This window comes from Hippopotamus amphibius, chromosome 8 (assembly GCF_030028045.1).
Source record: "Hippopotamus amphibius kiboko isolate mHipAmp2 chromosome 8, mHipAmp2.hap2, whole genome shotgun sequence".
NCBI classification, from domain to species: domain Eukaryota; kingdom Metazoa; phylum Chordata; class Mammalia; order Artiodactyla; family Hippopotamidae; genus Hippopotamus; species Hippopotamus amphibius.
In genome coordinates, this window is record NC_080193.1 from 35315908 (window position 1) to 35330263 (window position 14356).

General features: G+C 37.0%; 1 protein-coding gene across 2 annotated transcripts in view; it reads left to right on the top strand.

Moving 5' to 3' along the window:
- The window catches only part of PTPN4 (protein tyrosine phosphatase non-receptor type 4), a 198944-nt gene that overhangs the window by 121276 nt on the left and 63312 nt on the right, over positions 1–14356 (top strand). For both annotated transcript variants that reach the window (XM_057744775.1, XM_057744776.1), the window contains exons 11-12: positions 4162–4225; positions 7935–8107. In XM_057744775.1, coding sequence (XP_057600758.1) covers positions 4162–4225; positions 7935–8107 — 237 coding nt within the window. The remainder of the gene's footprint in view (positions 1–4161; positions 4226–7934; positions 8108–14356) is intronic.

Here is a 14356-nt window from a genome sequence, read left to right on the forward strand (position 1 = left end):
CCCCCCCCCCACTCCTGGCAACCACTCGTTTGTCCTCTGTATCTGTGAGACACTTTTTGTTTTGTTTTTTTAGATTCCACATGTAAATGAAATCTTAAAGTATTTGTTTTTCTCTTTCTAGTTATTTCACTTTCATAATACCTTCCAGGTCTGTCCATGTTGCCACAATTGGCAAGATTTCATTCTTTTTTATGGTGCTGGTGGGCGTGTCACTTAGCTAATGTATTCATACGCATACACAGACACAGTATACACACACATCACATTTTTTAAAATAAACTTATTTATTTATTGGCTGTGTTGGGTCTTGTTGCTGCATATGGGCGAGCGGGGGCTACTCTTCATTGTGGTGTGTGGGCTCCTCATTTTGGTGGCTTCTCTTGTTGCAGAGCACAGGCTCTAGGTGCTCGGGCTTCCATAGTTGTGGCACACAGGCTCAATAGTTGTGGCTCACAGGCTCTAGAGCACAGGTTCAGTAGTTTTGGCATACGGGCTTAGTTGCTTCGCAGCATGTGGGATCTTCCTGGAAGCAGGGATCAAACCCACATCCCCTGCATTGGCAGGCAGATTCTTAACCACTGCGCCACTTAGGAAGTCCCACATCTTCTTTATCCATTCATTATTGGTGGATATTTAGATTGTTTCCATATCTTGGCCGTTATAAATAGTGCTACAGTGAACACAGGGGTGCATAAATCTTTTTGATTTAGTGTTTTCGTTTTCTTTGGATAAATACCCAGAAGTGGAACTGCTGGATCGTATGATAGTTTTATTTTTAGATGTTTGAGGATCCTCCATACTGTTTTCCATGGTGGGTGCACATATTTACATTCCCACTAACAGTGCACTAAGATTCCCTTTTCTCCACATCCTCATCAACACTTGTTGCTCGTCTTTTTGATAATAGCCATTCTGACAGGTATGAGTTGATATCTCATTGTAGTTTTGATTTGCATTTCTCTGATAAGTAGTGACGTTGAACACCTTTTAATGTCCCTGTTGGCCATGTATATGTCTTTGTAAAAATGTCTGTTCAGGTCTCCTGCCCATTTTTTCATCCGGTTTGTTTTTTGATATTGAGTTGTATGAAAGTTCTTTATATACTTGGATATCAACCCATTATCAGGTATATCATTTGCAAATATCTTCTCTCATTTGATAGGCTACCTTTTTGTTTTGTTGATTTCCTTCACTGTGCACAATCTTTTAATTTGATCTAGGCTCATTGTATATTTTTACTTTTGCTGCCCTTACCTGAGGAGACATATCCAAAATATATTGCTAAGACTAATGTCAAAGAGGTTACTGTCTGTGTTTTCTTTTTGGAGTTTTATGATTTCAGATGTTACTTTTAAGCCTAATCCATTTTGAATATATTTTTGATTTTGGTGTGAGAAAATTGTCCAGTTTCATTTTTCTCCATGTAGCGTCCAGTTTTCCCAACACCATTTATTGGAGAAACTGTCTTTTCCCCATTGTATACTCTTGTCTCTTTGTCATAGATTAATTGACCACGTGAACATGGGTTTATTTCTGGGCTCTCTATTCTGTTTCTCTGATCTCTGTGTCTATTTATGTGCCAGGACCAGACTTTTGATTACTGTAGCTTTGTACTCTGGTCTGATGTCAGGGAGCATGACGTCTCCAGCTCTGTTCTTTCTAAAGATTGTTTGGCTATTTGGGGTCTTTTGTGTTGCCATACAAAATTTTTTTTAACTTTTTATTTTATATTGGAGTAGAGTTGATTAACAATATTGTGATAGTTTCAGGTGTACAATGACGTGATTCAATTATACATATACAAGTATCTGTTTCATGCAAATTTTGGAATTATTTGTTCTAGTTCTGTGAAATGTACCATTGGTATTTTGATGGGGATTGCATTGAACATGTAGATTGCCTTGTAGTATGGTCATTGTAACAATATTAATTCTTCCAATCCAAGAATACAGTGTATCTTTGCATCTGTTTGTGTCATCTTCAATTTCTTTCATCAGTGTCTTGTAGTTTTCCAAGTACAGGTCTTTTACTTCCTTAGGTAGGTTTATTTCCAGGTATTTTATTCTTTTTAATGGGATGGTCAATGTGATTGTTTCCTTAATTTCTCTTTCTAATAGTTCGTAGTTAGTGTATAGAAGTGGAACAGGTTTCTGCATATTAATTTTGTATTTGGGGTTTTTTTTTTATGATTTCCATTTCTGTGCTTACATTGCCCATCTGTTCTTTGTTCTTACTTTCTACTTCATCCTTTGGAGCTCTTAGTCTGGTATCATAGTTGTTTTAAATTCCTGGTCTGATAATTCCAACATTGCTTTCATATCTGGTTCTGTGCTTACTCTGTCTTTACATTGTGTTTTTTGCCTTTTGGTATGCCTTCTGATTTTTTCTTTTTCTTTTTTTTTTTTTATTGGCAGTGTTGGGTCTTCTTTTGCTGTGCGCAGGCTTTCTTTTTAGTTGCAGTGAGTGGGAGCCACTCTTCGTCGTGGTGCGCGGGCTCCTCATGGCCGTGGCTTCTCCTGCTGCGGAGCACGGGCTCTAGGCATGTGGGCCTCAGTAGCTGCAGCACATGGGCTCAATAGTTGTGGCTCACAGGCTCCAAAGCACAGGCTCAGTAGTTGTGGCGCACGGGCCCAGCTGCTCCGCGGCATGTGGGATTCTCCTGCAGCAGGGATCGAACCCGTGTCCCCTGCATTGGCAGGCGGATTCTCAACCACTGCACTACCTAGGAAGCCCCTGTGATTTTTTTTGTTGATAGGCAGATACCATATCCTGGTAGAAAGCTTGCTGTAAATAAGCTCTTAGTAATATGGTGGTGAGGTGTTGACTGAGGGGCTTTTCTTCAGTCCTGTGATTAGTTCTCAGCTTTCTAATGAGCTCAGGCCTCTGCATTGTGCGTGTCACAAGTGTTTCTCAGTTTTTTCTCCCCCCTTGGGTGGGACAGGATGGCTAGAGTGGGCTGCTCTTGGGTATTTTCCTTTCCCAAGTCCCTCAGGCTCTGGTTAACTAGTTTCCCTTCTAAAGGCAGACCTTGTTAAGAACAGAGTGCTCTGGCCTATTGCAACATGGTTTCTTTTCCTCTTTCCCTGTGGGAAACCTGAGGGTATTTTTCTCTGTATTTACTGTTGGAATCTGTTTGAGCTTCTGGAGGTAGATCTCACAATACTGTAAAGGCCTTACTGTGACTGGGCCCTCTTGGAGTTTTTACCTCTTGGAGTTGACCATGCTGAGCCTTCAGCAATTCATAAAATACAGTTCAGGGTTTCCTACCTTGGCACTGCATTCTCTGGCAGTTTCTGCTCCTGAGTCTCTTCTCTGGGAAGCGCTGATTCCTGTACTCAGCTGTTAGTCTGTGGAACCTTGGGGGTAGCAGTTTGCCCTGGGCTCTTCCCTGTCTTGTGGATTCAAGAAGAGTTGTTGATTTTTTTCAATCTGTTGAGTTTTTTACTTGTTGCTAGGATGGAGTGGTGATTTCCAAGCTCTTAAAATTCAGAAAATGACTTGTAGTTTCATTTATTTAGTTATTTTAAATTTATTTTTGTCTGTGTTGGGTCTTCGTTGCTGTGCGTGGGCTTTCTCTAGTTGTGGCGGATGGGGGCTACTCTTCATTGCGGTGGCATCTCTTGTTGCAGAGCATGGGCCCTAGAGCACGCAGGCTTCAGTAGCTGCGGTGTATGGGCTCAGTGGTTGTGGCTCTAGGGCACAGGCTCAGTAGTTGTGACTTACAGGATTAGTTGCTCCGCAGCATGTGGGATCTTCCCAGACCAAGGATCAGATCCATGTCCCCTGCATTGACAGGCAGATTCTTAACCAGTGAGCCACCAGGGAAGTCCCTACTTGTAGTTTTAAAGAGTAAATACATTATTGGTATTCTTGAAATTTTAACTTGTGATACATGTTTTTATGGATTTCTTTAGATACAAAATTGGGAAATGTATTGCTCACAGCAAATGTTCTGATAAACAGCTCAGTTGAGCCCATAAATTCTAATTACTTTTTTCACAAACCACCAAAATTTTATATTCTTTATGTACTTTATATATGTATATATAATTATTTAGACTTACTAACCATAGTTAAAAGATTTTTTTTATTACTTTTTGATTAATATTTTCATCTTTGTTCGGTATTTTAAATACTCCAATTTATTCTCTCTTTATCCAGGTTGAAGATTGTAAAAATTTCTTTTAAGTGCAAACAGTTTTTTATTCAACTGAGAAAAGAATTGGTGAGTTGATCTTATTAATATAAATTAAGTCTTTTAAGAAATAAGTAGTGATTCATTACAGAACTTTTAGTGCAAGTAAATGTGTTATTAATACTGTTGATAACTGCCTACTGAGGTGATTAATTCACATTTTATGACAAAGTATTTCCCCAGTGTTTCAGTGGTTCTGATATGAAGACATTCTAGATATCCGTTCTGCTATCTCTCTAACTTAGAAACTGATCTCGGTTGCGATGTTCATTGTCAGTCCCCAGGGTCCATTCGTGAGGTTAGTAACTGAGCTCTTTCTTTCTTTCTTTCTTTCTTCCTCTCTCCCTCTCTTTTTTTCTTCCTTTCTAACTAAATCTACAGTGCTTCCTTTCATATATACGTTCATTTTGGGGATTCTGAGTATTTAGTTTTGTTTTTAGTTCATGAATGTATAGTACATTTCCTCCCTTTGTTGGAGTGGTAGTGTCCTTTTTGTGTATTAAATACAACACATTGAGTTATCATGGAAAGTATAGTGTTAGAAAAAATTTCATCTTATAAATAACTTTATTTCATCAAATTACATTAACCTTATCCTTTGACTGACATTACTAGAAGTCTTGACAAATTAATGCACATTTCAGGATGTTTATATGTGTATATGTGAACAAAATGTACTCAGGGACTTCCCTGGAGGTCCAGTAGTTAAGACTTCGCCTTCCAAGGCAGGGGGTGTGGGTTTGATCCCTGGTCAAGGAACTAAGATACCACGTGCCTCACGGCCAAAAAACTGAAACATAAAATAGAAGCAATATTATAACAAACTCAGTTAAGACTTTTAAAAACAATGGTCCATGTCAAAAAAGTAAATAAAAAATAATATAAAATGTATTCAAAGCCTTAAAATATATTTAAATCAAATGTATTTTATAGAAGATATTGATCTACTGGCTGGGATTCATCATTTATACTCACAAAATATGGAAGTTTTTTTCAAGAGCATTTTCATTAAAATAAAACAAAAATTAAGTATAGTGCTTGATAAGTATATGGTATACAATGTTACTATGTAAAACATTGTTACCTCCCTGGAAGCTGGTGTTATTGCTAATGTGCTGATACCCACTAGCAGTCATTAACTCTCCGGAAAGGTAAATATTATTCTCATTTGTACCATCACGAATTAGTTTGCTTAGTTTTGAACTTTAAAATATGAAATCATACAGGACGTTTTCATCTGCCTTATTTCCCTTAACACTGTGAAATTCAACCATGTTGTTACACATAGCAATAGTTTGCTGTGTTGCCATTGCTCTGTGGAGTTCTACTGAATGAATATACCATAAGTTAGTTACTCATTCTTATTATGTTAATGGACAGTTTTGCCATTTACAGGTTGTGGCTATTATGATTCATGCTGTTAATGAACATTCTTGTACATGTTTCAATAAATGTTTAGAGGAATAAAATATAATAAATCGTCTGGAAACTAAAGAACATTTTACTTTCGATACTTACATTGGTAGGAGGTGGTATTTGAGTCAACTTTTCCAATTTGCTTCACATTATAGTGCTGTTGTTATTAGTAATAATAATATTATAGTAGCTAACATTTCTTAAGGTCTTACTATGTGCCTGGTAATATGTCAACCATTTTCGTATCATTTAATCTTCACAACCATTCTCTGAGGTAGTGTTAGTGCATACAAAGTAACTGTTAAGAATAATTAAGAATTCTCTGGTGATTAAGAAGTGATATATCATCTTCTAACATTGCAGTTTGATATTTATACATGGGCATTTTACTTTATTTTAGTCATGGAAGGTATCTTCATGACCTTTTTGATAGGCAAAGATTGCTTTAACAGGACATAGAAGGGAAAGTAACATTAAAAGAAAAGATCAGTAACTTGAACTGTGTTAAAATTAAGGACTGTGTTCATGAAAGGACATAATTAAGAAAGTCTGCATAGAATATGTGTATGATACACACACACACACAAGCACACGTCCTTGGTTGTATATCCAACCCAGTCCAGAAATATGCTAGTGACTTGAACAGACACTCCAGAACTGAGAATATCTCCCTGGCCAGTACCATGAAAAGCTGTTGAACCTCATTAAACATCAGAGAAATACAAAGTATAACCAAACTGTGATACTTTCACACAGCCACCAGGATAGTGTAACGAAAAGATTGGTGAACCAGTGAATGGGGCGTTTGTGGATCATGCACTGCTGGTAGGAGGGAGTGAGTACTGAGCTGATCCTTTTGGGAAACTGTTGGGTGATATCTCCTAGAGGTGAGCACATGACATCTATGATCCAACAGCAGAAATTTGCACCTACATGAGTCAGACAAAATACAGGAATATACATAGGAACAGTATTTTTACATCACCAAGCTAGAAACATTAAATGTCTGTCAACGGTAGACGGATGGACTGTGGTCTATCCATGTGGTAGAATGCTCTGTAGAATGAAAATGAGTCAATTACTGCTTCACAATTATATGGACGGATATAGAAACTTAATATTGGACAAAAGGAGTCAGACCTAAAGACATACAAGTATGCGTCCGTGTATGTAAAGTTGAAAAACAGGCATAGCTAATCTGTGGTCATGAAAGTCAGAAGGGTGGTCACATTTGTGGAGGTCATCTGGTAAAACGGGACAACAAAGGATGCTCAGAGGTGCTGCTGATGATCCGTTTCTGCGTCTGGTTGGGGGTTGAAAGGTTGCAGTTACTGTGTGCAAATCAGAGCTGTACACTTAAGACATGTATGCCTTGCTATAGATAGTTTACTTCAGTGATTTATTTAAATAGTAATTTGTGCCAAATTTTTAAAGAAAAAGTAAAGAAATGCTTCTGTTGCTACTTATTTTAAAGTAAGAATTTCAAAATAGTGTTCGGAAGTGCTGAATGTTTTTATTTACTTATTTACAACCTAGACAGATTTATAAATTTAGAGATATTGTTGAAAGGTGTGTTGATGTATCTTAAAGTTTAATTTGTGGGCCAGGATTATAATTGTTTTTAATAAATTTTATTTATTTTTTGGCATTGTTGGGTCTTCATTGCTGTGTGTGGGCTTTCTCTAGTTATGGCAAGCAGGGGCTACTCTTAGTTGTGGTGCACAGGCTTCTCATTGGAGTGGCTTCTCTTGTTGTGGAGCATGGGGTCTAGGCACCCAAGTTTCAGTAGTTGCAGTGTGCGGGCTCAGTATTTGTGGCACATGGGGCCTAGAGCACACGGGCTCAGTAGTTGCAGTGCACAGACTCTAGGGTGTGCAGGCTTCAGTATTTGTGGTGCGTGGGCTCAGAAGTTGTGGCACACAGGCTTAGTTGCTCCGAGGCATGTGAGATCTTCCCGGACCAGGGATTGAACCCGTGTCCCCTGCAAGGGGACTCTTAACTACTGCGCCACCAGGGAAGTCCCCAGGATTATATTTTGAAATAATTATAGCTACTAAGTTTTGAAAATAAATATATATTACTTTTAAATTTTATTTGTGTGTTCTAAAGTAAAAGTTTCTACAAGTTGTAATATTAGAGGATGAGGTCCACATTTTGCAAACCTTTTCATTTGTTTTACTGCTTTTTTATTGCGTAAGCAAAAAAGACACAAGCAGAGTTAGTGTTTGTAAGGCTAGAATATTTATCTGTAAACAATAAATTTAATGGAGCATTAAATCCTGACATTTTCATGATATTCTCTGCATTTTGTCGTTTATTACAGAATGAATCTAGAGAAACATTATTGGGATTTAACATGGTGAATTACAGAGCATGTAAAAACTTGTGGAAAGCATGTGTAGAACATCACACATTCTTCCGTTTGGACAGACCACTTCCACCTCAAAAGAATTTTTTTGCACATTATTTTACATTAGGTTCAAAATTCCGGTATTGGTAAGTATTGCTTATGCTTTGATGCTTCACTGTTGGATTTTTCCTTCTTTAAATGAAGGTCTAGTTTATTGAACCATAAAATCTGTTACTCATACATGCCTACTGAGTCAAAATCCCCGTGGAGTGTGGCCCCTTTGTCTATAGGGTCTCATCATATAAGCAGACTTAGAAACCTATTCCATTGACTGTATTCCAGGTCATTATTTTCTAAAGGAAATCAACTGTATTTGATTATTTACACTCTATTCATGTTATAATTTCCATTGTCTTTGTTAAAAATTTACAAGAAAACTTTTTCATGAAGAAAATATTTAGATGTGACCCAGAAAAGATTTGTGTTGTAAACCTCAAGCATTTATAAATGCCCTGTTTGTAATCAGGAAAAAACAAAAACAAAACAAACAAACGAAAAAAAGCAAAAACCAGCATAAAAAACATATGGACACCAAGTGGGGAAAGCAGGGAGGGTTGGGGGGGAATGAATTGGGAGATTGGGATACCAAATGGTACACTCTAAATATATGCAGTTTATTGTATGTTAACTGTATCTCAGTAAAAGTTCTTAAAAAAAAAACAAACCCAGCATAAAGCATAGTACAGGATATACCATTAACAATGCATCCCCCTCCCAAATAAGCAGTAAAAGTAGCCCCAAAACTCCGTATCAGCACTTAACTAGAATTAAGAAAATTGTAACCATAAAAAAGGCACAACAGAGTCATAAGTGGCTTGGTGTTATGATTGGCGCCCCCTCTTGCCTTCCTCAAAGCAGTATTGGGAAAGTAAGGGGTTGGTACGTGCACATTAAAGATAATTAGGTTTAGAGAGTGAGTGTGACATCAGTAGTGGGGGTCAAGGAAACACCAAAAGGTCTTATGTCTTGGTACTCAATCTTTGCAGGGACAGAAGAAATCTCCAGTGAGAGAACAGTACAGACCATAATGGTGTTCCTTCAGTAAACTTAATTCCTTACCTAAATGACCACCAGGGTTGTTATACAAGAACTGAACTTTAGCAGAACTCTTTCTTCCCTCTGTCCTTGAAAATATGACATACATGTAAATCTACACACACCACTTCACTTAGGCAACAAAGAAGCTAATAGAATGCGGTAACCAGCCTTTAGTCATAATTTAAACCAGTCTCAGATGAAAGAAAATCAAGTAATTTACCCAAACTATATCACAAAAAACAAGATCTAGTCATGATGACTACAGATACAAAAGACAGTTAAAGAAACCAGTTTGGGAGAAAATCATTGCTGGAACAATGAAATGTCTACCTAGATATTAACAAAGGGAACAAGCTCAAGGGACTTCCCCGGCGGTCCAGTGGTTAAGGCTCTGTGCTGCCGCTGCAGGGGGCATGGATGGGTTCCATCCCTGGTCAGGGAACTAGGATCCTACGTGCCCACGTGTTGTGGCCAAAAAAAAACAAAAGAAGACAAAAAAAGAAGGCAAATTTCTCACCACGGAGTTGAAGTACGAAATAGTAAATTAATTAAAAAATACGCAAAACTTAAGAACTATCTAATTAAAGAAGAAAATACTGGTGGAGGGGAGCAGCACTTGCCATTCAGGCTGTTACTGCCCATGGGGGAATGTGGACCTGACACTGGCGGATTTTACATTTTAACACAGCTTTATTAAGGCATGATCGACATAGAATAAGTTACCGTATTTAAAGTTTAAAATTTCATGTTTGGAGATATATATACAGCCATGAATCCATCACCACAATTAAGATAGCAAGCATACCCACCCCAGAATTTTCCTCATACCCCTCTGAAACCCCTTTTCTCTCACCTCTCTTTGGTCCCCATGTATCTGCTGGTCTGCTTTCTGTGCTTGTAAATTGGTTTGCATTTTCTAGGATTTTATATAAATTGGAACATTTTACATATTCTTTACATATATATTACAAACTCTTTTACTCGGCGTAATTATTCTGAAATTCACCCATGTTGTTGCCTGGATTGATGGTTCATTTCTTTTTATTGTAGGGTGTTACTCCATTGTGTAGATACAACACAATTTGTTTATCCATTCACTTAATTATGGACATCAAGTGGGTTGTTTCTCCATTTGGATTGCTTCCAGGCTTGGGCTATTACAAATAAAGCTGCAGTGAACATTGACGTGGAAGGATTTGTATGGACGTTTGCTTTAAGTTCCTTTGGTTAAATACCTAGGAGTGGAATGGCCAGATCTTATCGTAGATGTATGTTTAACTTTGCAAGAAACTGCTGGTCCTTTTCCCAAAACACTTGTATCATTTTACATGCCCATCAGCAGAGTATGAGAGTTCCAGTTCCACCACATTCTCACCATTGCCTCCTTGCATCTTTTCATTTGACTAGTTCTCTGAAGAGCACATAATTTTTATAAGTTCACTTTGCCAGTTTTTTCTTTCATGTGTCTTTCTTTTGATGTCATATCTAAGAAATCTTTGCCTAATCCAAGGTCACAAAGATTTATTCCTGTTTTCTCCTAAGAGTTCAACGGTCTTAACTCTTACATTTAGGTCTGTGATCCATTTGGGAGTAATTTTTGTATGTGGTGTGAAGCATGGATTGAAGGTTGTCTTTTTACATATGGATATCCAGTTGTTGTAACATTTTTTGTTGAAAAGATTACTCTTTCTCCATAGCATTGCCTTTGCACCTTTGCTGAAAATCAGTGGTCCATATTTGTGTGGACTTATTTCTGGACTTTTTTTTATAGTAAGTCTTAAGTCCAGTAGTATTAGTCATCCAATTTTGTTCTTTTTAAAAGTTGTTTTGAATATTCTAGGCCCGTTGCATTTCCATCTAAATTTTAGAATAGTTGATCAGTTTCTATAAGGAAGACTTCTGGGATTCTATTTGAAATTGTGCTGAAACTGTGTATCAATTTTGGAAGAATTGACATCTTAAAAATATTGTAGTCTGACTCATGAAACATGGTACATCTTTATTATTTAAATCTTATTTCTCTCAACAGTGTTTGTATATTTCATATCTTTACCAAATGTATCCTTAATTATTTCATGTTTCTGATGCTATTATAAATTGTCTTATATTTTAATTTCAGATTGTTCATCATAGTTAGGAATACAACTGATTTTTTTTTTATGTTGATCTTGTTTTCTTAAACTTTGCTTACCTCATTTATTCTAGGAGCTTTTTTTATAGTTGCTGAAAGATTTTCTTCCTAGAGGATAAAAAGGGTTTTAATTATTCCTTTCTATTCTGATCCTTTTTATTTCTTTTTACTTATTGCCTCAGCTAGAACGTCCAGTATAGCGTTGAGTAGAAGTGTGAAGTGGTGAGAGCAGATACCATGTCTTGTTCCTTGTCTTAGGTGAAGGTACTCAGTCTTTCACTATTACGTGTGATGTGGTTGTGGGCTTTCACACATGCCCTGTATCGTGCTTGTTGAGGCAGTTCCTCTGTTTCTCATTTGAGGGAGGTTTTTATTAGGATTGGATATTGATTTTTGTCAAATGCTTTTTCTGCAACTATTATGGTGATTGTATGGGTTTTCTTTTTAGTTGTTTATTTGATGAATTGTATTGATTGAGTTTCAAGTGGTAAAGCAACCCTACATTCCTGAGAGAAAGCCCACTTGGTTATGCTCTGTTATCCTTTTTATATACTGTTTTACTCAGTTTGTTTACGTTGTGTTTAGAGTTTTTGCATTTATGTTTGTGAAGGATATTTCTCTTCAGTTTTCTTTTCTTGTAACCTCATTATCTGGTTCAGTGTTAGGGTATTTTGGCCTCATTGAATGAGTAGAAGAGTATTCCCTCATTTTCAGTTTTCTAGAAGAGTTTGTGTAGTAATATTGTTGCAGAAATCGGTCTGTTGAGAAACCAAGCACCACACTCAGGAGGGTTGGAGAAATCAGGTTTATTAAGCCAGTGGCCCCAGATGAGCCAACGCTCCAAAGTTCTGGGCTCCTAGCTCAGGGTGAGCTTTACTTTTATAGTGCATGTGTTTACAGAACATGGAAGTTTCCAAACAGTAACTTACAAGAGCAGGTGCAGAACATTCCATTTTTTAGCAAAATATCTTAAAATTACATTGGATTGTTAGGTCATCCTATTTTTCTGTTTTTCTCGGGGCAGCAAGCATATTTCACAAAAGCATAACAAGCGTGGAGTTATTTTTAGCTGAGTGTAAGTTTCTAACTTTCCTCTTCAATCTTATTTCCTCTTAAAATATTTCATAGAATTTTCCAGTTCTGTTCTTCTAAGTCAGAAGTGTTATTTATAGGAGGCTTTTGAACAGCACATTCAGGTTCTTTAATACAAATGAAGCACTTCAGGTTTTTTTCTTTTTTCCTAGGTGAGCTTTGATCATGTTCTTCAAGGAATTTATTTTGTCTAAGTTCTTGAATATTTTGGCATAAAGGTTGTAATATTACCCTATTACATTTTCAGTAGCTCTAGAATCTAGCAATGTTATTTCTCTCAGTCTCGATATTGGTCATTTGTGTCCTCTTTCCCTTATCAGTCTTGTTAGAGGTTTATCACTTTGGATTAAATATTTTTAAGCACCATGAATGCTAAATAAAACCTTTCTTCAGGTTTATATGTAGCTTATATAACCTACATATAAACCTTATATAAGCTACATATAAACCACCCTTTGTTTACCAAGTCTTAAAGGGAAAAAGTGACCAAAAAATACTAAACTTAACCCAGGTTCCCACTCAGGTTTAGAGCCAATAGATAGGCATTATCAAATATACAGAACCTCAAGGAATATAACATCTCTGAGCCTGTTTTGGAAAAAAGAAAATTTAATGGTAAAGTTAAGCCATCCAAAAGAGAAATCAAAATGACTCGAGAAGAATCTTGGTGAAAGAACTCAGAGTAAAGATTAAATTCTTTAAATTTGAAACGAATCCTTGACAAGTATGAGAATTATAACTATAGGATAGTATTAAAACGTTATAAACTTCGGCAAAGTAAAAGTAATAATATAACTAAGAAAGCAAGAGGAGGCAGGGACTAGTGAACTATGAGAATCCGTATTAACAAAAATTAAATGTTAATACACTAAGTTTTTAAGGTTTCTCCTGACCTTATTATTCTCCTCCTCTTCCTCCTCCTTTTTTCTTCCTCCTCTTCCTCCTCCTTTTTAAAATGAATGGTAGCCTTTTTCTTTCCTTTAATTCAAGGGAAATCCATTTAATATTTTCATTGTGGCATATGTAGTATAATAACATTGTAATAGGATTATGTCCATATTTAACCTTTTCTATGTACGTAGAGTTTCAGAATGATTTTTGCCTGCTCATAATGGAGATTATTTCTTAGGGGTATGGCTGTGGCTAAATCTGTTTGTTTCCTTTTCTGTTATGCTTTTCTATATTGCTTGAATTACTGACAATAAGCCTGTATTCTTGCACCAGTTGGTATTTTCTCATTGTTAAGATAAGTATCTTACTATCGGAATTTAGTGTTCTTAGATTACGCAACAGTTTTGCATTTTGTTCTAATTATACTAAACACCTATGGAATAATTTGACATAAACAATTTCCCCCTCATATTTGAATTTAAATCTTTATATTTTTATTATGAAATTCAGTGTGTTAGTTCAGCCTTTTTGAGTAACAGTGTACCATTTGAATCTTCTTCACTGGAAAATTACTGTATCAGCCCGGGAAACAGAAAGTTCTTTTAATTTTTCAAAGAAAAGCAATTTAATTGAGGCAGTTGGTTACACAGGTGTTAGAAAGGCTCGGAAACAAAAGGGAGGGGGTTTTGGAGAAGAAAGCAGGAAGAGTGGGTAATGCCTAAGGATCAGAAGCTTGTGTTACTTCTGAGCTGGAGTCCACAAGCCTAGACCTGCTGCTGCACTGTGGAGCCAGTCAGTCGGTTCTGGGTCTGCCAGGGAGGTGCCACTTTGATCAGGGATGGCACCTTCTACAGGGTTCTGCTTCTGTCTGTGTCCTGTCCCCACTGTTGTTACAGCAGCTGCCAGCATCTGACAGTCATCTGCTTCTGACTTGCTCTACTTTCTGATCTTCTACCAGAAAAAAGGCAGAACCTAACAGAAAGCCAACTTGCAGAGGAGCCTCGAAGATGGGGTTTGTTGCCTTGCAGCCTCCCACAGAACTTAGCAGACAGAGTGGGACAGGATTGAGGCCTGTGGCAGCTCAGTTAACATGAAATTAAATTAGTGTGTATAAGTAAACAGTGTATGTCTATAGGTGTAAAAGTTTTATCAAAGATGTAGGAATGGCAACAAGACAAATGTT